Source organism: Vespa crabro, chromosome 10 (genome assembly GCF_910589235.1).
Source record: "Vespa crabro chromosome 10, iyVesCrab1.2, whole genome shotgun sequence".
NCBI lineage: Eukaryota > Metazoa > Arthropoda > Insecta > Hymenoptera > Vespidae > Vespa > Vespa crabro.
This window is the reverse complement of record NC_060964.1, coordinates 1,134,071-1,161,570: the sequence shown is the minus strand read 5'-3', so window position 1 is coordinate 1,161,570 and position 27,500 is coordinate 1,134,071. Positions and strand designations below refer to the sequence as shown.

At 42.9% G+C, this 27,500-nt stretch overlaps 1 protein-coding gene and 1 long non-coding RNA gene across 13 annotated transcripts in view; both read right to left on the bottom strand.

Annotated features, from left to right (window-relative positions):
- The window catches only part of LOC124427549 (zinc finger protein rotund-like), a 90,385-nt gene extending 76,812 nt beyond the window's left edge, over nt 1–13,573 (bottom strand). For 4 of the 11 annotated variants that reach the window (XM_046970575.1, XM_046970576.1, XM_046970570.1 and 1 more), the window contains exons 1-2: nt 11,722–13,484; nt 9,721–9,831 (exon numbers count right to left, since the gene is read on the bottom strand). In XM_046970575.1, coding sequence (XP_046826531.1) covers nt 9,721–9,831; nt 11,722–12,774 — 1,164 coding nt within the window. In that variant the 5' untranslated portion in view covers nt 12,775–13,484. Of the gene's footprint in view, nt 1–9,720; nt 9,832–11,721 lie in introns of all 11 variants that reach the window. The other 7 variants (XM_046970568.1, XM_046970567.1, XM_046970573.1 and 4 more) reach the window with 4 other exon arrangements.
- Nucleotides 13,574–15,318: 1,745 nt separating this feature from the next.
- Nucleotides 15,319–27,500, bottom strand: part of LOC124427550 — a 32,187-nt gene continuing 20,005 nt past the window's right edge. Inside the window, exon 4 of one of the 2 annotated variants that reach the window (XR_006942984.1) lies at nt 15,319–15,457. This is a non-coding gene — a long non-coding RNA (uncharacterized LOC124427550). The remainder of the gene's footprint in view (nt 15,458–27,500) is intronic. The other variant, XR_006942983.1, reaches the window with a different exon arrangement.

Here is a 27,500-nt window from a genome sequence, read left to right as displayed (position 1 = left end):
TTGGCCGCCGTCGCGTAGGCTTCACGCCGGCGTCCTCGGCCGCGATTGGTTGAGCGCACGATGGAGGGGGTTACTGGCGCGAAGGTCCGAAGGTAGAGTACTCGCCTCGAGGAGTCGCCAGAGCGGATCCAGGGGAGCTACGGAGGAGTGGGGTTGCTAGCTAGCTCGCGAGCGAGATCGCGACTTCTCACCGCTCGACTCTCTCAACGGCGGTCGCGGTCCTCCTCGGACTCCAGCTACTTCTTCTTTTCCTTTTCTTTCTTTTCTTCTTCTTCCTTTTCTTTTTCTTATTCTTATTCGTCGTCGTCGTCGTCATCGTCATCATCATCATCATCATCATCATCATCATTATCATCATCATCATCATTATTAGGAGATCGAAAGATTTTCAACGAAATCACACATCTAATTACGTGCCGATTGTGCAAAAAAAAAAGAAAAAGAAGAAAATTTGCTATCCTCCTCTTGCCATGTCCTCTCGTCGTATACCATCCGAAATCTATATCTGCCATCGGTTCTGAAGTTTTAACCTCGTTGACTTTATTACGAACGCATGAGCCACGAGGATTCATTAAAATTAACGAGAACACGATCCGTGCGACGAGTAATAGTAGTTGGGAGCGTCGCTACGGGGGAATCGATGAACTTGATCGCGACGGTCAAGATCGTCTGATTGATCCGTAAGTTTACCGAAGCCGCGTGACCTTCCCTATGGCTCGCCGCATGCCAACGACTAAACACTGCCCGAAAATAGCGTCTTGTCGGAGGGCAGTTCCTAATCGGGAAGTAGGAAACATTCGGCCAATGGCCTTTCTTCAAATTCGGTTGCTCCTTTCGTGAGAACAATGTGGTGGTGGTGGTGGTGGTGGCAGTCGGGTAACAGGGGGAGGGGAGGGTGGTAGGAGAAGTAAGAAGAAAGAAAGGAAGAAAAAGAAAAAGATTAGAGTGGGGATAGAAGGCACCACTTTAGGAAGGGCCTAAGCCCAAATACGTTTACCACAATATTCCTTGCGTAGAGAAACGCATGGAGTTAGAAAGACCTTTCCCATCTTTTTTAGTTCCTTTCGTTCCCGCCTCTCATATCCTCTCTCTCTCTTTCTCTCTCTCCCTCTCTCTCTATTTATCTATCTATCTATCTATCTATCTATCTATCTATCTATCTATCTCTTTCTCTCCAATGCGTTGCATGCACCGAACTCTCTCTATCTCACACCTTGCGATCTCTCTCTCTCTCTCTCTGTCTCTCTCTTTCCCTCTCTCTTCTTCACTCAAGTACCATCTTTCTTCCTTCCTTTCTTTCTTCCCTCTCCCTCTCGCCCACTCCTACCTCTTTCGAACGGTCAGGCTATTCACCCACGCACGCGGAGATGACGATGACGATCATGCCGAGAGCGCTACTGCTCTTTCAAAACGCATTCTTTCTCTCTCTCTCTCTCCCTCTCTCTTTCTCTTTTATTCTTTCAATACCGTCTACTTTCTAGGACATCCTCTTGCAATTTGAAAGATTTTTAATGAAGAAGAAAAAGAAAAAAAAGGAAAAACGAAGAAAGTTTGTCAAGGATACGATATTAACTCTTCTTTTTTTTCTTTTTTTTCCTTGCGGCGATCGATCGAACAAAGGAGAGGAGATATCCTCGTTTACGTGTCACTACGTATTGACGACTTTTCTTTCTCTTTCTCTCTCTCTCTCTCTCTCTCTCTCTCTCTCTCTCTCTCTCAGCGAATGGCATTGGAGCGTTGTCATTGTGCATCGTCTCGGCCCCGTTAACCCAGATTCCAAATCGGCTATTTTTTCCTCTCGACACGATCTTTTTTACCTCTTTCTTTTCCACCTTCTCCTTGCCCCATCCACGCCCACACATTCTCTTTCCTTCTCTCTCTATCTTTCTCTCTCTTTCTCTCTCTTTCTTTCTTTCTTTCTCGCTCAAAGGAGGATCTCCTCCCGCATCGTCGTTTCTTATTCGTTTTTCTTCGCCACCGAGAGTTCGCTTGTATTCATATCTTTCTTTCTTTCTTTCTTTATTTCTTTCTTTCTTTATTTCTTTTTCTCTCTTTACCCTTTCCATGCTGAGCACGCTATCTCTCTTTCTCTCTTTTAACAGCACGAGAGGGATCCCCTCTCTTCCTCCCACCCTTCTTCTTCCCTCTCTCTCCCTCTTCCAATCGGTCTCCCTCTCGTTTCGTCTCTCTCCTCATCCTCCTCACTCTCGTATACTCGGCCGGTTCCTGACCTACGACTACGTTCGGGCGAGCGCGCGAATTTCGTTCAATGCTGTCAGCTTTCTTCCAAAGCTTTCTAACACCGATCTTCTCTTTTTATATTTTGTTGCAATACACATAATATATTTCTTCACATTTTCTATTTCTTCGGCTATTATTATTAATAATAGTCGAATTTTACTACTATTATATTTCATCATTCATTAAAACTTGGTATACTATATATGTGCTTATATATAGTAACTTAGATAATTACGTCCTATTGCGGAAATACTTTTTCTATCTAACTCACTTTTCGATCCTTACACTCATCTGTAACTTCCGACTGCTTATCAATTTAGGCCAGTTTCGCGCAATTCCTGATGACGATGAAATATCATAATTTCTCGTCTCCCGTTATTTATTTTTATTTCAAGGAGAAACAAAAACAGAAAAAGAAAAACGATGTAAAGAAAAGAAAAAAAGGAAAGAAACAATATGACCTACGATTACGTTTAAAAAGAAACGCACGAATTTCGAGCGAAAGTCGTTCGGTAGACGGATGAAGCGGATTCGTGAATCCTCGGAATGATGGAGTTACAGTGGGATGGAAAGGAACGAAGATGGTGGAGGTGGAGAACGAGAATGGGAGAGGTGGAGGAGAAGGTGGGGGAGGAGGATCGAGCTTGTCGGATGGAAAGGCGAGAGAGAACGAGTGGTAGAAGTAGAAGTAGAAGAAGTAGAAGTAGAAGTAGAAGTAGAAGTAGAAGTAGAAGTAGAAGTAGAAGTAGAAATAGAAGAAGAATAAGAAGAAGATTGCGAAGAAGAAGAAGAAGAAGAAGAAGAAGAAGAAGAAGAAGAAGAAGAAGAAGATAGCGAAGGAGAAGAAGAAGAAAAAGAAGAAGAAGGGGCTGATCCACCGGCAATATACACACGGAGGAGAGCCGCGCAGACCGCGGCAAAACTCTGCAGTTTTGTTCTTCGATTTTGCAAACTTATATTTAGAAGGGCAACGATCTTTTGCCGCCGCAGCTCTGTAAGCCGGAGATGAGAGGGGAGAAGAGGAACGCGGGGAGGACTCTCGGATATGCGCGGGCTCTCTTTCGCGGACGCGGACGCTGAGATTTCTTGACTCGAACGGGAGCGAAACGGCGGCTTTCGTCTTCCAGACCTTTACCAGTTTTTCTTTTTCTTTTTTGTTCCTTTTTTTTCTTTTTCCCCTTTTGTTCTTTTCTACTTCTCTCATTTTTTCTCTATATTTTCGATCAAACGTCTTTTCGTTTACTTTTATTATTATATTTATACGTGATCCTATTATTTATCAAATCCATTCGAATTGGTCAATTGGTCGTAAAATCGTAAAGGTGCTTTTCATGAAATTAGGAAACGTCTTTTATTATGTTTCGTTATTCGCGAGATACGTCAGATTTAAATGATGAATGTAGATTAATTTTGTTCTTTTGAACATTCATATTTTCTTTTTCTTTTTTTGCTGTCTTTAATACAACCCTCCTCCCCTCAGTCTTCCAATGTTTATTTTATCCTGTTCTCTTCTATGTATTTCGCGTTATTTTCAAATTAATAATATCCTTTTTTACATTCTTTTTTTACTCTTGCCGTCCATTATTTAGTAACTAGGATAAAAATTCAACGAGCGCGAAAACTTTCGAAAGGGCGAAATGCGATTACATGAAAGTGGCCGAGGAAGTTTATCGAAACGTTACCTCTGGAAAAGAGAAATAAGGTCTTGGCATAAAAAGAGAGAAAGAGAAAGAGAGAATCGCGATGAAACTTGGTATCGACTTTCGTAGACTTTGGTCGCTTTAGCGACGGCTCTTAAATATAGGCTAGCTTAAATATAGGACGTTCGCGGATTATAAGCCGTTCTCTCACTGTTATATACTCTCTCCCTCTTTCTATCTATCTCTATTTTTCTTTCTCTCTTTCTCTCTTTCTCTTTCTTTCTTAAACAGGAATTATTATGAGATATTTAACTGTTCTCAAACGGTCTTGACGAGCGTCAGTTGTTGCGTTTACATTTTTCATCAATACGTATTAAATAGTCAAGGTCATCGACCTTGTATCAACGATCGATGAAATTTTCCGGAGAACGAAAACTCACTCTCTCTTTCTTTTTTTTTCTTTTTTACAAAATATTAAACAGACTGGTAGGTTCTGTACGCATGGCTACTATCAATGATACATACATATAGAAATGCACGTACTTATGTACGCACGCACGTACGCACAGATACGCTCGCTCATACGAGCATACATACGTCCGTCCCTACGTAAAACTGTTACGAGTTTAATTTTATCCAGAGACGCAAAACATTGAATCTCTTTCCGGCGCTCCGCCCGTAATTGCACATGCATTATGGGAACGCCTGAGAGAAGAGGAGGTCAATAACCTTGTGACGAAGTCGTGTGTTTCGTCGTTGTACTCGATACGTTCGCGGGACCCGCGAGTCTTTCGTTCTCCGTTCGATAATGAATTCCGTTGATCGCGCGAGAACGTGCCGGTAATCGGCATAATGCCGGCTGTCGCTTATTCGCTTATTTGCAAACTATATGCAAGCGATACGCCAACCGTTTATACGATTCCTTTCATTTTCGGCGATCGTGACCAGCTATCCGAAATAAAACGGGATACCAGGTCATATCCAAGATTCCTCGATTTAACGTATATTGCGTAAATGGAAATAAGAATCTATTTTCCAGAAAGTTAAATAAAATAAATAAGAATAAATCAAATATTATCGAACGACCTTGAGATCAGAAAAATTCTTTCGCAGAACGAGAAGTGAACGAATGAATGCCAACGAGCAAATTTCGACGAGAGAGACAGGGACAAAGAAAGAAAGAAAAAGAGAGAGAGAGAGAGAGAGAGAGAGGTATAGATCTTTGACTCGTCCCTGCGAGCGCAATCTTATCGTGCGTGGCGTTGGTCGGCTCGGACCGCCGAGGCTGCACGAATGCTCGCGAGTGCATAAGAGAGAAGGAAAAAGAGAAAGAAAGAAAGAGAGAAAGAAAAAGGGGAGGGAGAAAGAGAGAGAGAGAGAGAGAGACAGAGAAAAAAGAGAGAAAAAGAGAAAGAAAGAGAGAGAGAGAGAGAGAGAGAGAGAAAGAGAGAGAAAATGCGGAGTCAACGAACGATAAAAAAAAACCCTCAGCCACACGCGCGACACAAAGAATAAACTCTGCTCAGAGTGCTCTCCCCTCTCAGCCCCTCCACGACTTCTTCTTTCTCCCTCCGCGTCGTTACTGCACTTCGAAGGCGTGTGTGGGCGCTTTCCCTCCCCCTCCCTCCCTCCCTTCCTCTCCCTTTATCTCTCTTTCTCTTTCTCTGTTTCTCTCTCCCTCTCCTTTTCTCTCTCTCTCTCTCTCTCTCTCTCTCTCTTTATGTTTCTCACTAGCTGGCTCACTCTAGCGTTTCTCCTTCCATCGCGTCGACTACTTCTTTTTCTCTTTTTCGCGATCTTCTTGGGGTAGGTCACGGCGAAACTGCTCGGAAGGGAGACAGGAAAAGAAAGAGTGGGAGAACAGGCGAGAGAGAGAGAGAGAGAGAGAGAGAGAGAGAGAGAAAGAAAAAGAAAGAGAGAGAGAGAGACGAAGAAAGAAGAGAAAAAGAAGAAGAAAGAGAGCTGTAGCCGGCGGGGCTGCCACGTATCTGCGTGCCGTCCGTTCCGCTCGGAGCCGAGAGCCGAGCCTCTTTCCTTTACTTTCTTCGTCCTTTCCTTCCCTTTTCTTCTTTAATTCGAATCGCGTTTAGTTCTTAGGTTTTTTCTCTCTCTCTCGTTATTCGACGAGATCGGCCAATTTGGATCGACAACTTGGTATATTCGAATTTTTTATTGGTCAAGGTTAAAAGAAATTTCAATTTGTCATTACGTGTGACATCGTTCTCGTTGATAGTTCATTCAAAAATTATTTCATAAACGTGAATGGGGAATAAAGAAAAAAAGAAAGAGAGAGAGGGAGAGAATTGGGGGATGATTGAAAATTCGTTAGATTTATTCGCAGAAAGTTCTCTCGTGATACAATCGAATTGCGCTCTTCATTGTTGCTTCATTATCGCAAGAAAAAGGAACTTCTCTCTTTCTTTCTTTCCCTCTCTTTCTCTCTCTTTCTCTCTCTCTCTTCCTCTCTCTCTTTCATTCTTGTCGATCGGAGTATTATTCGATCATTACCACCTTCGAATTCGAGCTACAGTAGGAACGATCGAATTATATTCGATTAACTCGTGTCGGTAAAAGCTAGCACAGGGAAAGACCACAAAGGTTTGTCTTATCGTCGACTATCATGCGATCTGAAAATCACAGAAAATTACAGAAAAGCCGCGAAGACGGGCCAAGCGATTCGCCGGGATGGAAGCGAGCAAGTTGCTCTTGAGACGTCGTAATTTTATTTTCGTTTGTTGTAACGGCCACGAGGCACGGAACTCCTACTTATTCTTCTTTTATATCTCTATTTCTTTCTCTTATTCTTCTTATTCTTATTCTTATTTCATATTCTTCTTATTATTTTATTTCCCATCGGTTGTTCAATCCTTTTCGCTCCGGTACTTTCATCTTTTTCTTTTTTGTCTTGCGGTTCGAAACGAAGAAGACCTTCTCCCCTCTCCTCCGGTCCTCTTTGCGTTCTTGCAAAAAGGGTTACTTCGTTTCGAATAGAGAGAGAGAGAGAGAGAAAATCGTGAAACAATGACACGCGTGCGAGAACCGTTATTTAAATAGTAGGAAGGAACGACCTTCGGGATTGAACGCAAAAAACCCCTTCTTTTTCGGGGTGGTTCAAATACACGTGAGAAAGAAAGTAGCGCTTAAGCATGATTCGTATTTTAAGACGTACAAGAGTCCTTTACAGAGGAAACCTACCTATTGCCGATAATACATATATATGCCGACAGTACTTATAGTCATATATATATGATTATAATAATCGAATTTTAATGATTAAAAACATCGATCAACGTTATTGAATTATGTGGAAAGAAAAAAAATTTACGAAATAATTCAAGTACATTTCTTTCAAGACAGAAAGTAACCGAGATTCTCTTTTGTTTTATATTTCTTTTTTCTTTCCCTCCGTCCCTCCCTTTACCCCTTTTTTTGCCTCTTGCCTTCCTGCCTCCTCTTCTCACCTTCTCCTTTTCTTTTCTTCTTTTCTCTCTCTCTCTCTTTTCTCTTCGTGAACGTTCCGGTTTTTCTCATGCAGCTGTCACCGATCCGAGATCGGAGGAGGGCCCGAAATCGATGAAGACTGTATTGGTAGTCACGGTAGTTACACGGCGAACCGGTTTCTGGTTAGGGTTAAAAGAGGAGGTTAGAGCAAAAAATTCATTTGAATCATCGGGTACGGTGAACGAGGCGTCGAAGTAATTGGATTTTAATTTTTGGCGGTAGTGCGCGAGCGGAAGGAAACAATCTCATAAGGGCGTTTGTCTCTTTCATGAGAACGAAACTGTCGAGTGTTTGCTTTGGAGTAATCTTTTCACACCCCACTAACTCTTTCTTTTTTAGTCTAACACTCTCACGTAACATTCAGTCTCTGTCTCTCTCTCTCTCTCTCTCTCTCTCTCTCTCTCTCTTTCATTCTATCTCTCTCATTCTCTCTTAGGATCTGATCCAATGAATTTTTGAAGCATTGTTCTTTTCCAGAACTTCCGTCGGCGTCGTCGTCTGAGCATCGTCTGCCCACACGAAAGGTGGGAGAGGACGTCTTCTTGAAAGATTAGTGGTGCGTGAGGAGGGTGCGAAATATTATGTCGCGTCCGTTCGTTTGATGTCCAAGGGGTCAGTGCTTGTACGCGCGTGGACGACAAAGCCGATTATAGATGGTCCACTTTTCCCCCGAAAACCCCGAATCTTTAAACGTGGGGGCCAAAGGCTTAAGGACGTCGTAGTCAAGGTTCTCGCATGAGAGCCGACGAGCCGACATACCTCTCTCACTCTTTCTCTTTCTCTCTTTCTCTCCTCTCTCTCTCTCTCTTTCTCTCTCTTTCGTTTATCCAAAAAAGTTCACATTTTTCCGGCAAGTCTTTGGCCTCCGTTCACGATGCGAGTGACGCGTCGTACCACTCGAGGAGCACAAAGAAGTCCAAATCTTTTAATTAAATCCCTCGGAAACGCGAAAACTTCGCCATCGTGCCGACCGTTTTCGCGATTTTCTTGCAAGTTTTCACTCAGCGTGCGCCGTGTACTATGTGCTATGTGGGCTTTTAAGGTGCCGAAAGAGAGAAAGAGAGAGAGAGATGGAAGGCGTGTTTTACGTGATACAGAGAAAGAGAGCGAGAGAGGAAGAAAACCGAGACCACCGGCATTTACCCTACCTACCCTTCCCCACCTACTTCACCAACCCATCCCTTTGAAAAATAAAAGAAGCCGCAAAAACAAAAGACCGAGCGGCTACTTAACGAAACAAATTGTTGCTTCGTAGCGCGGACGAGAATTTAAAAGTTTCCCAACCGTTACCGTGGCACTCCTCCTACTTTTCACTTCCTACCTACAATGTAGTACCTACTTCCACCTTTTCTTCTTCGTTCCTCACTCCTTTTTTCTTCTTTTTCTTCTTCTTCGCGCTCTTTCTCTCTCTCTCTCTCTCTCTCCTTTCTTTTTTCTCCCGCTTTCTTTTAATTTCTTTTTCTCTTTTTTGTTTTTTCTTTTTTCCCCTTATTCTGCTCCCTACTCTACATTCCCCTCTCCTCTTTCGTCCAGGGAAAAGCCCCTTTACTTCCCATTAACCGACCCACCCCATTATTTCCGAGCATCGTAGTGATGCTCCGACGCGATTCAAGGCTCGTTAATGTCGCCTTATTTCTTTATTCTCGACTTTCTTCGCGACTTCCAGATCGAAAACGCCGGCGATAATGTATTATCAACATCGCCACATTCTATTTATTTCTCTTCTACTGTCTTTATTTTATATTTTACGGATCGCTAAGTTGGTGATATAAAATATGTCAGATCGAACGAATCGTTTGTTTCCTAATTCATTTATAAGACTAACCACATATATATAGGAATACGTGGTATCGAAATAGTGAAAAAGCATACAAATACATGGATATAACATGCGAGCTACGACAATATGTTTGTTTTTATGAGAAATCTATAAGAAAATAATAATTGTTTTTTTGTGTGTACAAACACGATGTGCAAAACAAACGAGCAAGCTCAAAAAAATAGGGAGGTGGCGGAGGTTGGTGTGGTAAAGGGCACAAAATAAAAGTGGACGAAATCGTCCAATTGGATCTTCAATTCAAGAACGTGCAAGAACGAACACATCTACGTGTATGTATGAACGCTACGTACGTGTGTATGTGTGTGATTTGCAGAAGAAAAAAATGGATCGATGTTGAATCGATAATATGATAAATTGAAAAAGAGAAAATGTGATGTTCCGAAACAAAAAAAAAGATAAGCGATAAAAATGAATGTATGCACGTGTTATGTACGTATGAGGGACTCGAAGAAGAATTATTTAAAGGGGTTTCGTGAACAGGCTGAGTGTTCAACTCACTCGCTGCAGGGTGGACCAGCATTCCTCGAGGGTGCGTTCGCTGATGTTGCCCATTCCTCCGCCTCCGCCAGCACCTCCCGCACCACCAAGCCCCGCCGCAGAGGCACGAGACTATCGGGCAAGACAGGAGGCTCGTATTAGTCCGGTTCCAATTCTTCATCCACTATTACCATTCTCTTAGAGTAAATCTCTAAGACAAGCTTTATAGGTAGCTTGTGTTTTTTACGACTAACACGATTATAAGGATCAACGATACCTACCAACGCATAAAATTTTCTAAATTTATTCTATTTATACGTTTCTCATAGAAACGATGTCGACGTTCATATACTATATATACAGACTATATATACAGATATATATATATATATATATATATGTATATACATGTGTATGTATATGTAGATAAGTGTATATATATATGTATGTATATATAGATATGTATATATATATATATATATATATATATATATATATATATATATATAAGTATGTATGTATTTATATATGAGTTAATATTAGAAAATTGTGAAGATTGTTAAAATAAAATTTATAAGAAAAAAGATAAAAACAAATAAGGGGAAAAAAAGAAAATTGATAATGGAACTTAAACTCCTCCTCCTCGTGGTCGTCATCGTCGTCGTCGTCGTCGTCGTCGTCATCGTCGTCGTCGTCGACGTCGTCGTCGACGTCGTGGCGGAGAAGTGTATCGGTGTAACATCATGCCAGCGGAGAAACGCAGTACGATATTTTCTTGGGAACATCTTCTCGGCGTACCGTATGACGTATGCGTATGGTATTATCTGTGTTGCGCGGGTCAAGAACCCCGAGAGACGACGTATCTGCATCCCCGCGTTGGTGTGCGTGGGCCGCGTTCGCATTTGCGGCATCGCGGCTTTCAATGTACGCGTGCACGAGAGCTCGAACGCCCGCGCTCGCCCTCCCTCGTGGAGAGCACGTGTGTAAGTACATACATACGTAGTAATACACATACATAGATAGATTCATGCATAAGTGTACATTACCGTGCGTGTTACCACGCGTTGCTTCGTTTGCGTTACATGTACACGTTGCATTCGTCTGCGTGCTCAGCTTTACGCGATATTGTACTTCAGCTTATTCCGGTGTATGTGTGTGTGTCTCTGTGTGTATGTATATATATGCGCGTGTGTGCGTGTGCGTGTGCGTGTCGGCCGCAGCGTAAGTGTATCTCTTGGTACAGTCGCGGTTTTTAACTGTCGTCAAAATTGCCAACGTCGTCGTCTGGCTCGATTTACGAGACGAGATAATTGTTTACGAAACGGATCTCTTTTATATTTGTTATCCTTATTTTTCTTTGGTCCGTTATATATGATTAGGAGGAAAACGAATAGAGTCTTTTGAAAGAAAAAGAAAAAGAAAAAAGAGATACAGTAAGTTTCTCGAACGGACGTTATAGACTTGTTTCGTTTGGGAAGTATGAGAAAAGTAGAAAAGAAAAACATCGATTTGGTCACGACACGCGAGCATCAGAGAGAGAGTCTGTAACGAGATCTTAACGGTCTCAACGCCGAGAAGTTAACGCGTCGGCCACGATCCGAGCAAATATTTTTCTTCGGTCAGTCCGTGTGGAGAAACTGCTTGAAAGTATTGTCCGAGTCGGTCTGCCTGAGTGAACGACCTTATTTATCGATGCGTTATGTATTTTTATCGCGGTCGCTTCGTCCCAGTTATTTATCTCTACTCTCGGTGAGTATGGTCGAGGGAGGCTGACGAGATAGAGGAAATAAAAGAAAAAAACGGAAAAAAAAATAAAAAGAAAGGCGAAAAGAAAAAAAGGAAGAAAATACATATCGTAAAGAAGAGGAAGATGAAGAGAAAGAAGAAGAAGAAAAAATAATAATAATAATAAAGCGAAAGAAAAAAGGAAAATGTATAAAGAGATGCGACCGTTCGCGGAAAGATATAACGAGCTTATGTATGTAAATTCTTAACTGAGAAATATATGCTTTGTTTCCTCACCTGTAACTCGTTGACGAGCTTCTCCGTGAGCGTAGCGTCGTGGGAGTCTTGGCTGGTCGCGCCAGGACTAAGCATCGAATTCTGAGAATTTTGTTGTTGACTGCCCGACATGTTCATACCGGTTAACGCACCGTTTTGCCCGATCGTACCGGCCATATTAAGTGCCTGTTGTTGCAAATTTTGCGTCAAGTTTTGCGCCTGTTGTTGAAGATTTTGCGTTAGATTCTGTGCCTGCTGCTGCAATGCCTGTTGTTGACTCAGGCTGAGGTTTTGCGTTAAATTTTGCGCCTGCTGTTGTAACGTCTGCGAAAGATTTTGCGCCTGACTTTGAATATTCTGCAAGCTTTGATTGGTTTGACTTAGGTTCTGCGGTTGGTTCAGCAGCTGTTGTTGTTGAGGCGACAGATTGGGCGTCAAACTTTGCGCCAGATTGTGCTGCAACGTTTGACCAAGGTTCTGTTGCATGTTTTGAGTGAGGGCCTGCGTCAATGCTTGCCCTAGGTTTTGGCTTAGAGCTTGAGCAGCTTGAACGCCCAGCGATGGGCTTGACGTTTGAGACATGCTCTGTTGGGCCTGTGCTGCCAACGTATGGAGACTTTGGGCCATGCTCGAGGCGATGGCACCTTGGTGATCCGCATGGGGTGACGGTGTCGTGGGTGCCGGGGAAGATTGATGTTGCGCACTCTGAGCGGCCTGCTGATTCATCGACATCGCATGTTGTTGTTGTTGCTGTTGCTGCTGTTGCTGCAATTGTTGTTGCGGACTCGTCGTTTGTCCTAGGCCAGAGTTGGCATTTTGTTGCACCTGCGACACCGCTGCTTGCTGTTGTTGTTGTTGCTGCTGTTGTTGGCCAAGGGGACTGTGCATCTGCGAAACCTGCTGATGCTGTTGCTGTTGCGTTGAGTTTGATATTGGGCTATGCTGTATCCCCGGTGAATGCTGAGGCGGGCCTCGTTGCGGCTGCTGCCAATAATCAGACATCTTGAAGACGTGCTGTCGCAGAGCGTGCAAGTTGGCGGCCGCCGCTGTGACGGCCGAGGCTTGGACTTCCATGGATTCGTGGTCGTTCTCGAGATCGGGTTCTGGCGAACTGCAAGGGTCCTCGTCCTCCTCCTCGTCTTCTCTTTCTGTAATATCCTCGTCTTCTTCGTCCTGTAATCTCGCGGCTCTATCTTGCTCGGTTGATGTCGGTAGTCCTCCAGCAACACCAGCAACACCACCACCTCCGCCGACGCCTCCTCCAGCGTCGCCTCCACCTCCAGCGTTTCCTCCGCCTCCACCGCCAACACTTCCGCCTCCCCCTCCTCCTCCTCCTCCGCCAGCACCACCTATCCCACCCCCCGAATCGCCAGGGTGGAGATGATTCCCCGGGTGGTGTTGATGATGATGATGGTGGTGGTGGTGGTGATGTTGTTGCGGCTGCTGTTGAAGGAGAGGATGGTGGGGACGGTTGTCTTGGTTTTGAGTTTGTTGCTGCTGTTGTTGTTGCTGCTGCTGCTGCTGTTGTTGTTGCTGCTGCTGCGGTGGTGGCGGCTGTTGTTGCTGCTGCTGCGGATGTTGCTGCGGCTGCTGTTGCTGCGACTGCGGCTGTTGTTGTGCCTGCTGATGGTGATGGTGCTGTTGTTGCTGCTGATGCTGGTGGTGATGCTGTTGCTGCTGCTGCTGGTGGTCCAAGCCAAATTCCGATTGGGCTTGTGTCTGGGCGCGTAGGTCCAGGGCCGCCGTCGCGTCCGAAATCTTGAGGCCTTCGCGAGAAGCCCGGGCTACCCCCTTCCGGCGCAGCTTGCCCGCTTTTTCGCACCCCTTGAGGTAAGCAGCTCGACGGCCGGCACTCCTCCGCGCTGGGCGCCGTTCCTTGCCTCGCTCGCGGCTCGCTCGAGGCTAGCTCACTCGCTTCCTCACAATCGCTTCGCCTCCTTCTCCTCCTCCTCCTTCAGCCCAGGATCGTCCTCGTAAGAACGATAACGATCCTTGGCTTTTTGGGCTTCGACGTGGGCGGCGGGCAACGTCAGTTACTCGCCACCTGCTGCAACTTCCCGTGCCCGTTAGTGGCCGCTGCTGCGCTCATGTAATCCGCTCCGCTGATTCCCTCGACTTCCCTTCTTCTTCCTCTTCTTCTATTTCCTCTTCTTCTTCCGATGGCGATCGTTTGCCTCAAGCTGCCCTTATTCGCGATTACCTTGATTCCGATTTTACGATCTTGCTTTCTGTTTCTCTTCGTCTTCTTCTTCTTCTTCTTCTTTTTCTTCCGCTTATTCTCGATTCTCTCGTAGCCGTGATACGAATTTGTTCGAGTCACCTCGCGGATTTGTTCCGATTCGCCGATACGTAGTATGTACGTAGATATTATATCTTTGATTTCTTCTAGACAGATGCCCGTCTGTGGGTTCGCTCGATCTCTCTTCTTTAATCTCCCTTCAATTATTTTTCTTTTTATCCGTTTAACGTTGTCGTGGGTAGGAAGGTGTCGTGTTCTCACGTGTTCGTGTGATTTTTGTTAAGTGAGTGTGTGTTTATGTTGTAGTGTCTATGTACTATCTGTACCTCTCTTTTTTTTCTCTTTAACTTCTGCTTTGATGCGCGCGCGAATGGATGCACTCCGTATTAAGGAGAACAGCCTAGTTTTTCTTTTGTCTATCTAACTTAAAGTCTAGCGTACACTTAAGTTCAGGTTAAAATTCAGGATTGCCCAGCCCGGACGGTGTAAGCGAGGAAGGATAGTCCACGCTATTACGCGATCAGGATTCGGTCGAAGGTTTCACCGCTTTTAAATCTTTAGAGCGGGGTGTAAGAAATCGCACTGATAGATAAAGTCACTGCTCGTCCCGTTTTGCCCTGAGTATTAGCCCCGTTGAATGTTTGATGTGCGTGTGTGTGCGTGTATAATTTTTCGTGTGAGTCTTTTTTTGTTGTAATCGGGACGAGAGGGAAGCTTTTTCCTCTTTGGATTTCCGTCACTCCGTTTTTCTGTGCGTTTTCTCTGAGTGCACTTTCTTCAGATTCTTCTTCTTCTCTCCTCTCTCTCTCTCTCTCTGTCTCTATCTCTCTCTCTTTCTTTATTTAAAAGCGCTTTCCGCCGCTTTTCGGTAGTCGGTGGTGCGGTCGAAACTTTCGAGCCTCTTCCTCTTTTGCCACTTTGGCTCGCGCGCGTCGACGACTCCTCCTCGAAATGCGACTCTAGCGTTTCTCTTTAACTCTTTAAAAGGAATTCTATTTCGATAATCGATTAACCGCTCGTCGTTACCGATATCGTCGATGGTAGTTGTGGTTGCTTCTTATTATCGTTTAGGTTTAATTAATATTGCACTTAGGTACACTCGTTTTTTGAACACACTGAAATATATATGTATGCGGCGCGGGGTTTTACATTGGAGCTTCCTGCCGATATCTTTCCTCGTTCTTTCTTCCGTGATCTTCTCTCTCTCTCTCTCTCTCTCTCTCTCTTATGTTCTTTCTCTCTTCCTCTCTCTCTCTCTCGCTCTCGCTCTCTCTCTTTCTCTCTCTCTCCTCCTCTTTTTCTTTCTCTTTTTCTTTGTTTTTATATTCGTTGCCGATCACTACAACTCCAAACCCCGCTTATAATCGTTCCGCTTCTCTTTCGCTCTTCTTCTTCTTCCGCACTCGCACTCCTCCGCTTCTTCTTCCGCTTTGCTCGTCCTATTCTGCTTCTTCCGCTTTGTCCAGTCTTCCTCTCCTGCGCGGGAATTTCTCGCTGTAACGCGTCTCCCGCTCGAAGCTGCAAATCAGAAGAAAAAGAAAAACATCATTCGATTTCGTCGACCTACCGGCGTATTTTATAAACGTGGCAGATAAATTAATGGACGCGTTGCATGCGTATACAGTTAATTCAAGTTATATAGTATAATCAACGAACACATCGCGTTATATATATATATATATATATATATATATATATATTTATATATTTATCTTCGATTCTCCTAACGAAAAATAATTGACAGCTCGCGTCGGTCAAAAAAAGTCGAAAGAGAATTTTTCCTTTAAGAGGAACGGTAAAATGTCCGTTGATCATTTGCACTCGCAAATTTACGCTTTCACTGTGATATATTAAAATAGATGTAGCTCGATTCGATGATAAAACTCTTTAAATTATACACAAGCCGACGAGAATAGACAGTTAATACATTCATTCGTGTTCATCCCTTCAACGTAAAAATAAAAAAAGACGGTAAAAAATATTTCGAACTTGAAAGATTTTCTGTTAAACATTATTCGATCGACGAACGAACGAACGAACAAACGAACGAATGAACGAACGAACGAACGTATAAACGAACGAACGAACGGCGATAACAACAAAAACGATAATAACAACAATAACGATAAAAACAATGGGACGTTACTTACATAAAAATCAGCTTGTAGGATTAATAAGATAATGATAAAACTAACATGGGACGAACATGTAGAACGATAACGCAAATCCTTCGTTCGTTTTAAAACAAATTTCATGTGACTTATGCCCCATTTATTCTCAATCGACAAGTGTATAATCGCGCACTGATTAATTCACCGATTATTAACCTATTCAAATAAGATTATTTTCGTGTTATGCACGTCTTCTAGTAACACGCACTAGTCGACGAACATTCACACGATATTAACGGGATTTAAAAAAAAAAAAATTAAAAATAAAAACACGAACAAAAAAATCTCGAAGAAAGCCGATGCACCAAGATCCGAGATCATCGCACTTTTTCGACACTAAGATTTATTATATGTGAAAACGGATATGTTTCTTGTTGACGGAGGAAGAAAAGGACGACGCACAAAAAACACATATTTCGATCTAACGTCACGATCCTCTCGAACTTAAATCGCACGTTGTTTAATCCTTCACGAAACTTTTATTAATTGGCAGTAACGTCACGCAATTTACTAAAGTTCATTGAAGGAGTTGAAACGAAACACTTGAAATATTATTTCCAATTGAAAAATCCCATTTGTGGACGCGTGACAGGAGATAGACGTTTGAAGAAGCGTAATCGTTTGCATACAGAGAAAATTTTTGTGCGAAGAATTTCGTAGAAAAAAAAGTTAATAAAATAAAAAAAAAAAAAGAAAAAAAAAGAAAGAAAGAACTAATCGCTCGACATGACTTTCATACGACTTTTCTGACGGCGCGTGAGATTCGTTTTTTTGTTTGTTTTTGTTTAAAAAATTTTCAATCGATCAACTTAAATTTTCGATGTCGTCTCTTTCTCCCTCATACTTCAAACACACACGTAATCTAATTTCATTTCGTTCGTGCGATCATTTTTTTTAAACGCAGAGACATGTATTTCAAAATACGCGTAACGTATGCGCCTGTTGCCGTCGCATAGTATTTATTCGTGGTTATTATAACTCAGGAATATTTTTTTTTTTTTTTTTCAAACGTGCACAGAACATTTTCAAACAATAATGAATAATTAAGAGAAATCCTCTTACGTTCACATTCGATATTTGATAAGAAAGAGAGAAGATATTAAGAAATTCGAGAAAGAATGAAATAAAGATAGAAAGAAAATAGTTAGATAAAAAAAGCCGAGCACGAGAGAATGTTGTAAATTGAACGAAATGACGTTGACGTTTCACTTTTCTTTTATTTCGTTTCATTTAGAACAAATAAAACAGATGTCACATTTTAGACACTTATATTCGCACCCCGTTAGACGATTGTACACTATACATTGTTATTATTATCGAAAGAAATAACATAGCGATCGACGAATTTCGTTCAACGAGAAAATTTCGAGATAAGAGAAAATTTTTCCGCCGGCACGGAGTAACTTGTCGCTCGTACTTTTCTCGCTTTTGATGAGGAAAGAATGACACACACTTTGCACTCTTTGTTTCTCTCTTTATATATATATATATATATATATAATTATATATATATATATATATATATATATATATATATATATATATATACATATATATATATCTCTTTCTATTTTTTTTTCTTTCTTAATATTTCTATCTTTTTCATTCTCTTTCTCTTTCTCTTTCTCCCTAGATACTCCTATCAATCACGATCGCTGATCTCGTCACTTAGCTTTTCGACCACGCATAAAGTGTTTTCCTCGAACATAGTCCTTTCCCTCCACACACCGCTTCCCATTATTTTCTTAAAGGCACTTGTATTCGTCCGATCTTGTTGAATGAAGAAAGGATCGAGTTGTTCGCTATCGCGACGGAACACTGCAAGCTAGTACGCTGACGTACCGGGCATGTCAGAGAGGCTCCATGAGTAAGGGGATGGAGAGGGGGTGGATCGGTGGTACGTTCGGTCGAAAGAGGGGAAAACCTACTAAATTCGTACGAAAAAAGAGGAGGAAGATGAAGATGATGGTGATGATGATGATGGTGATGATAATGATGAAAAAGAAGAAGAAGAAGAAAAAGAAGAATAAGAAGAATAAGAAGAATAATAAGAAGAAAAATAAAAACGGAGGAAGTAATAACACTAGATATTAGCGTCACACGTATTTCTTCGAACTTGGTGTCGCGCACTGAAGAAACGATCACAAAAAATAAAAACAGAAGAAGAAGAAGAAGAAGAAGAAAAAGAAGAAGAAGTAGTAGTAGCAGAAGAAATAGAAGAAGATAAAGAGGAAGAAGAAGAAGAAAAGGAAGCGCGTCGAATAATATAAACGCGCGATAATACGTCGCGTAAAATCGTAGAGCTCGATCGTAGAGGAAGTAGAAAGAATCCAAGAATGATCTCTTACTAGAGATCAGTGGGTCCGTGGAATCGACGTAGGTAAATACTATCGGTGCATATAAGTCGATGTAACTCTCGCGTGGCAGTTCTCTCCGGTCAGTGGTTAGAATGGCAAACACCTCTCTCGCGTTCGGTATCAGCCAAGACACTGTTCTTCCTTGGTAAAGACGTTGGCGAAGACGACGACGACGACGACGACGACGACGACGACGACGGCGGCGACGACGACGACGACGACGATGGCGGCGGCGGCGACGGCGACGGCGACGACGACGACGACGACGACTACTACAACGGTAACGACGCGACTCCCGACGACGTACGACGACGACGGTGGAAAAAGGTCTCTCCTCTTCCGCGTTCGAGTCCTTGACGGAGGAGGAACCGAAACTGACTCAGGTCTGTGGCTCGCGAGAAACGCTAAGTCCTTCTCCGAGTCGGGGGTCGGTGGTGGCGCGCTTCTCAGACCGCGTGCGTCTGACTAAAAGCCACCCCCTCGTGCCTTAAAGAACGCGTGTTCGGGTAGGGGCGTTGTCTTAGGTGGTGCGCGGTCGCGAAATTTCTGGCCGCCTCGCTCGCCTTTGCTCGCCTTTCTTCGCCTCCCTTCGACTACCTCGTACTCCCTCTTACTCGATTGGAACCTTGTAGGAGTCGGGTCCACGGGGCCCGGGCAAGGGCCCAGGCTACCCTGGACCGTGCTTAAGCCTTGTACGAATCCTCCCAGGTCGAAAATCCACCTAGCCGAGAAGGAAAAAGCCGAGTATGTCGTAGGACAGGAGTTTTCAAGCCACCCCTCTTTTCCTTTGCCCCCACCAAACCGACGTAGGAGCGTGGCGCGCGCTCTGTCTCCCCTTTCCTCAGACCTTTCTCTCCCTTGCCTTCGCCGCCGCCACCGTCGCCGCCGACGACGCCACCACCGTCCTCCCCCGCCGCACGCAAACTACCCTTAGCCGCCGGGTGGGAGCCGGAGACTCCGTCGACGCCTCGAACGGGGGTAAACGTCGTATAAGGGGTGAGAAAGAGAGTGGGAGATCTCTCCTTTTCTAATTTCTTCTCCTTTCCTCCCCCGCGCTTACCTTCTCGCCTACCCCACTCGAGCTTACCCTTCTCTCCCTTCCTTTTTCCACTCTCTCTTTCTCTGTCTCTCTCTCTCACTCTCCCTCTCTCTCTTGTTCTCTATCTATCGCACTTTCGCACTCTCTATCTATCTATCTATCTATGTATCTATCTATCTTTCTTTCTTCCTTTCTCCGACACTCCGAGTTATGCTCGCAGGAGAAGAAAACTCCGTAAGGAGTTCTCTTTTTTTGTGTCGTTTCTCTTTTATATCCTACTTCCACGGATGCTTTGACTCACTCCGAGAACTTTCTTAGAGATACATGCATGTATTTATATATATAAATATACACGTTTATAAAAAAGCTCTTATATGTTCTGATCAAAACTGAAAAGTACGATAGTTAATGGCAGCGTGCTAACGTCACGAGGCAAGCTGTTCGACTGACTGAAAAATTGTGTGGGAGCTCTTAGAAAAGGGGGTGTGCGTAGCGAAGGTCCGAGGTGGAAATAAAAAGAAGGGAGAGAACCGTATAAAAATGGTCTCCTCCCTCAGTACGTCGTGCCCCGTATGGCAAGACGAGCATGACTAATCGTACTGCGGGGGAGTGGGGGTGAACGAGAAGAAGAAAAAATAGCCTTTTTTCCCCTTCCAATCGGGCACCCTACTTTGTTCCGACTCCCCCTTGTTTTAGAAGGACTTTTTTTCATTGGCTCATTCCCTGACAGACAGGGGAAGAAATTTTTTCTCTCGGCGAATCTCGAATCTCGACTGGATGGGGAAGAAAGAAAGAAAAATAATGCGGGAAAAAAGAAACAAATTAAAAGAAGAAAGAAGAAGAAGAAGAAGTAGAAAAATAGAAGAAGAAGGAGTAGGAGGAGGTTCGTGTCCAGCCATGAAGTGTTAAAGGACGTCGACTTTGTAGGTAGAGTCGGAGTCGATGTTCATTTTGTGGTGTGGAGGGTGGTCGATGGTTAGCTCGGTCGTCTTACGCGCCCCTCTCTATGACTCTCTCTTTCCCTTCCTCGCCTCCCCCACCTCTTGCCACCCACCACCTACCGTGAGCGTCTCCACTTGCATTCGTCTAACGTGCGCGGTGGCCTCTTCCCTATCAAGGGAGCTTTCCATCCCTTCCACTTCCTATCGAACGTCTCTCCCTTCCATGCGACTACTCCACTCGCTCTTTCTTCCTTTTCTCTCTTTCTCTCTCTTGCTCTCTCTCTCTCTCTCTCTCTCTCTCTCTCTCTCTCTCTCTCTCTGTTTCTCTCTCTACTTCTGTATCTCGATCTCTCTATCTCTCTCATTCTAACTTTTTCTCCCACCGAGCGTGGGCCACCCTCTCTCTCTCTCTTTCTCTCTCTCTCTCTCTCCCTTCTTTCGACACGCTTCATCCCCACCGCACGGCCAACCCCCACGCGCCGCATTTTTACGCTGGCCTTGTCCTTTTTTCCACGTGCCCGCCACGTGGAAATGTGGATTGCCTGAACGACCCTCTCTCCCTCTCTTCCATTTTTTTCTCTCTTTTTTTCTCGGTTACTCTACTCTACTCTCTTTCGCTCTCCCCATTTTTACCTCCACTTGCTTTCCAACGCACGACCAACACGCATGTTCTCTTTCACCCTCTCTCGTACTTATCCTACACCACTCTTTGTCCACCCTGTAAAGAGTGCGACGTTGAAAGACTCCAAGAGAAGAAAGAGACGCGAAAGAAAGCGACACTCGGCTCCTCCCTACTATCTCACTATCTCACTCTCTCTCTTTCTCTTTTTCTCTTTTTCTTTTAGCCTCGCCTTGCCTTATACGGAACACCGAGGGTGGTTCGTCGTATGGAAAAAGTCAACGAATGAGGTAGCAGCTCGGAAAGGCGGAAGGAAAAATCCACTGACCTCCCGGGTCTCTTCCGAATGAATGGCCGCTCTCTTTCCGGTAATACGATGTAACTTTATGGTTACCGCGTGTTTACCTGTTGGTTCTTTCATGAATGAGCTACATTTTTACGCTTCTCCTTTAAGAAAGAACGTTTTTTCTTTTCTTTTCTTTTTTTTTTCAATGAATAACGAAGAGGTGCTAAATATTCTGATTGTTACGAGGAATATACAAAACAAGAAAAAGAAAAAAAGAAAAGACAAAGAAAAAGAAGCAGAAAAAAAAAGAAAAAAAATCTTCTACTTTGTATGTATGTAAGTACACAAGTCATTGCGGTATCTCTTCCGGAGTATCGTGCCTATCGCGAAAACATTTTCGATCGATGGAGGGCGTAGTAAAGTCGACAACGTGCATCGAAAACGCCACAGGCGGCGGGAGGGGAGCAAGGAGAAAAAAGAGGTTCCTCTGTGAGATTCTCCCCTGGCCGAAGTAGTACGGGGAATAATACGCGTAAAGAAAGTATCCAGCCGCGTAGTATAGCGTGATCGCGATCGAACTTCCGGTCGCGGCAGGCTGCCCACGAAGTAAGGATTCAGTACTGTCTTGGTTCGCTCGTCGTGGGTGGAGTGTGCGCCATTCTTTCTCGGGCCACGAAAATAAGTAAGTACATACCTACATAGGTTGTTTTTGAAGGAGAGAGGGTATTGGGTAATCGAGGCTCGCTTTAAATTACAAATGAAGCACCGGCTTTTGTATATATATATATATATATATATATATATATATATATATATATATATATATATACGTACCGACTACTACGTACCTACGTAGTATATACGTATTACCTACTTATATTTTAGGTACGTTGGTTTGGATAAAAACAGGTGAGAATCGTGTCTCGTGGAAGAAAGGGGTGGGTGGATCGGCCGTCAGGCGTTATCCTTCGAGATCCCAATCCTGATCCCGATTCCGACCCTCGATCCCGATCGGCAGCTGGACGAAAAGGAAGGAAATACAACGGACTCGCCGCCGTACGAGTGAGAACGACTGAACAAGAGGAGAAGGACGTGGAACTCGGAGAAGGAGAGGTACCGTACGACGTGTACGCGCACGTGCACTTGCTTGCACGATTCGGCTGACGGCCAGTTGCAACGTGTGCCGCTTGAATCGACTCGATCGAATCCCCCGATAACGACTATGTGCTCTTTGCGTAGGAAGACGTTTGTCTTCTCGCCCCGATCCTGCCTACTTTCGATCGTCCTCTTTCCTTTATTCGCAAACCTGCCGACGATATGTTCTAGAAACACTTTGTCACTAAGACGACAACGACGACGACGATGATGACGACGTTTTGTTCTTGCGAAAGCGAGGGTGGTCGTTTCCTCGGAAGTCACCTGGTGCAATAACGATAGCGTCTTCGAACAATTATATTTTTTTTTGTCAGACTCATTAGAACATGTTTTCGTTTGAAACGATCCTTTGAGAAATTCTTTTCACTTTTTCTTTTTTTTCGAACGAGATTTAAATTTATCAAAATTTTCTATTCTACGTGTAAATTTTTTTTTTATATCGATCCCTTTAAATTACATCGACTTAAGATTCCCCATTGATTTAGAAAATAACGTAAACATTAGATGGTTTTAATCGTAGTAATAACAATCGAATGATAAAAAGAACGTTACGATCATCGATAACCTATCTTATATTTTTCGTTTAAATATTGGAACGATAAAAACAACACTTTGATCATATACGATAAATTTTACGTTTACGATCATTGAACCGTGTGAAAGCACCTTTCTTTCAATCTCTAAGTATCTAAGAAATACTACCCCGAGCCGAGGTGACGCCTGGTGGAGGATTAAGGAACGAGAGAACAAACGAGTACAGAAAAGGGTGACTCGTTCTTAGGTTTCTGTCCATGCTAAGCTTGACGGGGATATCGATTATGTAGGAAACTCTATGCTCCGTAAGTTAAGCAGCGCTGGTTGCCGAATTTTCTTCTTTGCTCGTTTTATATCGTATTCGAATTTATCCGAAATAATTAATGGATTAATTTCTACCTGTCCCGACAATATCCGATCCGATCGTCTCAGTTCCACGTACTTTGATTATCACGTTGTCATCTATAAAACTTCTTTGGTAAAGAACTGTGCTCGGTATTGTCATCTCGATCCTCGAGATCCACTATTTTCTATGTAGAGATTTCCTCGTTGAGACCATTATCAACGATCTAGACCGAATCGACGAATCGGAAGGCCCGGAGAACCGTGCAAGCCATCGAAACTGCGGCCTGGATTAAGAATTCTAACGGTAGGAGTAGTAGTCGTTGGTAGTAGGATGAAATGAGCGACGCGTCCGGCGCATTACGCAATGAAAGAAACAAATGAAGCTTAATAGAAAAACTGCTCGCGCTAGAAAAACCGCTCCGTCGTGGACTTAGTACAGTTGAGTTAGAAAGTCTCTCTGAAAAAGAAAGAGAGGGAGAGAGAGAGAGAGAGAGAGAGAGAGAAATCAAAACCACCCACCCATCCCTCTCCACCTTTTTCAGAAAACCCGTTGTTTTCTTGTAATGGAACGAAGGAAAGAAGAAATAAAGAAAAAAGAGAAAGAGAAAAAAAAAGAAAAATACGCGATCCACGAATAAGCGACTTATTAATTTAATTGTAATTATAGGTTTCTTATCGTTGACTGGGGCCACTCATCGTTATATTGCAATATGATGAAATACAATAACGATGGTGATTCTAATTAGTGAAGCTTGTGGGCGGAAGAGTATAGAGTATTTCGTAATGACTTTTTGAAAAACTTTTATTTAATTATCGAACATGCTATCGCTGAAAGAGAGATGGATATATGTATATATATGTATGTATGTATGTATATATATATATATGTATGTATGTATGTATGTATGTATGTATGTATGTATGTATGTATGTATGTATGTATGTATGTATGTATGTATGTATGTATGTATGTATGTATGTATGTATATATATATATATGTATGTATGTATGTATGTATGTATGTATGTATATATATGTATGTATTCGGTGAGTTGTTCTTTAATCATTGAATATTAGAAGACAGGAGGGGGAGTCATCGAAGTGTCTAATTGTCGTCGGGAAAGTCAGCGATCCGCAAAACTCAACGCGAGTCAACGAGACACTTCATGAATTTGTTAGGTTCGTTTGAATGGTCGGTGGCATTAATGACGATTGGGGAATACCAAGCGTACATGAACTGAGCCTCACTCTTTGATGATTCGTAGACTGCATTTCTATTCCAAATTTAGCTACATTAAATATTTCACGTTAACGGATGCTGATCTCGATTGTATATTTAATTGGTGTTAAATGAATTGTTATTTTGCGAAATATATCGAAGAAAAATATTCTTTTCAGTTCGTCAATGATTGGCCATTTCGTGATCAATATAACGTATATATATATATATATATATATATATAATAAATAACAAATAAATGAAATACGATGATTGTATTGCAACGAAATGAAAAAATAATTTACGTCGACTATGTTTTTTACATTGTTTTGTGTTTTACCAAATTCACATCGCTTTTGTAAAAAAAAAAGAAGGAAAGAAAGAAAAAAGAAAGAAAGAAAAGAAGAAAGAAAAAAGTGAAATTACAAGAGAAGAGAGATCAGAGATATTTTTTCTTTTTTTTTCGAAGCACGATCAAGTCTTTTGGTATGTTTGATCGAGATCAAAGGTTGAATTGGGCACTCGTGGAGAAGTGAACAGATTGTTACTCGATGAGAGAACGACTCGCAAGTCGATAGACGAGAAGTGACTAGTTCGTGGAACGCGTTGCTCGCGTTTTTCCCGACTGTACCATCACCGTCGTCGTTTGTGGCTGTGTCAATAGGAGCTAATCTAAGTACATATGCACACACAAATGCAACGCGAGAGAGCGCACGATGCAGCACGTTGTGCTGGGGCCGTGATGCAATCGTGCCTCGTGCTTCGCGCGAGTTTCGACATTCTCTTTGCTTTGCACCGTGTACAAAGAGCACCAGGACGATCAGTATCAAGGAAAATCATTCATTTTTCAACGATTCCCTAACACCCTTAGTCGTAAGCGTTAGTCTTCCTTCTTCTTTATGAGTCTGTAACTTATGTCTCTTTTTATGCAACAATATTTGATTCTCTCTCACTCTTTCTCTTTCGTTGATTTTAATATATAAATAAATCCGAAAAAAATTTGAATGATACATTATTTCGTTTCTTTTTGTTGTCTTTTGATACAATAAATATTTTATTGCTATCGAGCGATTTATTGAAGAAACGTATTTTCTTTGGAAATATTCATATGCATCAAGTATCTTCATTTTTAAGCACTAGGCGCAACCGAGAAGATAAGATAAGCTCTTCGCGCATCCAGGATCAAGGTGACCAAGATAGCGTCTTTAAAGTTCGAGTAACGTTTGCGCGGCCTTAAAGTGATTACTTTTCCTTTTTTCTTTTTTTTTTTTTTCAAGAAAACACTCGACAGACAAAATTAATCATGAATGCTTCGTTCTTCTTCGAGAAAAATGTATAACGTAACACGTAAATATTCTCGTTTGGCGAATTTTCGTTAATTATCACCAGCAAATTGAATTCAACGAAAAGTAATCGATGACTGACAGAAGAGTAGACATTTATGCCCGGTATTTTCTCACGATCTCGAGCAATTGTTACCAAGGCCGGGAGTAATGATCGTTAACCCTCTAATATCAACATGTAATCATTGAAATAAGTATTTGATCGAGATAAATTAATTGGAAACTTTTCAAATATAAATACATACATATAAATAAAATGTTAGTTAAATCTACTAAAAGAATGTTAAATAAACGTAACTAATAATAATAAAATCGAGATAGGGAAAAGAATGAAAATTAAAAAGAACGAAAATGAAAAAGAAAAGAAATGGAAAAAGAAAAGAAAGAAAAAGAAATTAAATAATAATAATAATAATAATAATAATAAAAATAATAAAAAAATTTCAAGGATCCGTATGAGCTACTTTGTCAATATATAATAAAGGAAAAGAGAAAGCTTGCAGTCAAATATACGTATACATGTAAGCGTTCGATTGAGTAACAATCGCAAGTTTTGCCTTTTTCGTGAAGGGTGGATAGGAGAGGAGGGAGAGGATGGTGAGGAGGGAGATTGAGAGGTGGAGGAGGAGGGTACGAGATGCGGTACGAGAGGAAGGAGGAATTTTCCGTGGAAATCATCGACGTGGCCCGGGTCATCGACGAGCTCTCGAGCCCAGGCTCGCGCGCGATAGCGGGCCGGAAACATACACAGTTAAAGGTTAACGTGTATGTACAAATGGCCCGTTCGCACACATGCACGTGGCTTAGGCCAGTGTCTCGCATAATCGGGGTGGTGGTTCCCGCAGAGAGCGCCGTACGGCGGCCTCCCATTGGCCGGTCCGAGGGTGGCTCGCTGCAGTCATCGATTCAGGCAGTCATTGGCTGACTCGGCCCTGGCCGCCATTTTGAATGACTCCGGGATCAATACGCGAGGTGCGGAAAAAAAATGCATGCGAGAGCGGCCGCCGGCGCGCCGCCCTCGCTGGTATCCTCTCTCCTCTATATATATATCCTTCTCCTACATTCTCTCTCCTTCCTTCTCTCTCTCTCTCTCTCTCTCTCTCTCTCGCATATACATACATAGACATAGACACTTTACGAACGGCGACGCTCGTACTATCTACTAGTACAACGCATACTATCTCCTCTTTCGAGGATCGAGGAGGGCGGGGGCTCCCTAACGCCTTTCCGCCCTCGATCACCGTCCTCCACCTCCTTCTCCACTTCCCCCTTAGCCACCCTCTCGTCGTTTCGAACGTAACTAAAGGGGATGATTGCGTTACTCGCGTATGTATGTAGGTACGTACCTACACACACGAATGCCGTAGATGAAATCATCGAAAAAATACTCGCGCTCGCATGGCCGAACACGATTCCGAACACGATCCTTTTACGACGAACGTTACTATATAAAACCGGCTATCCGTATATCTGTATATGTGTGTTTAAATATCTGTGTACGTTACTCTTCATACTCTTTCTCCCTATTCCCTCCCCCTCCGACAATTTCCC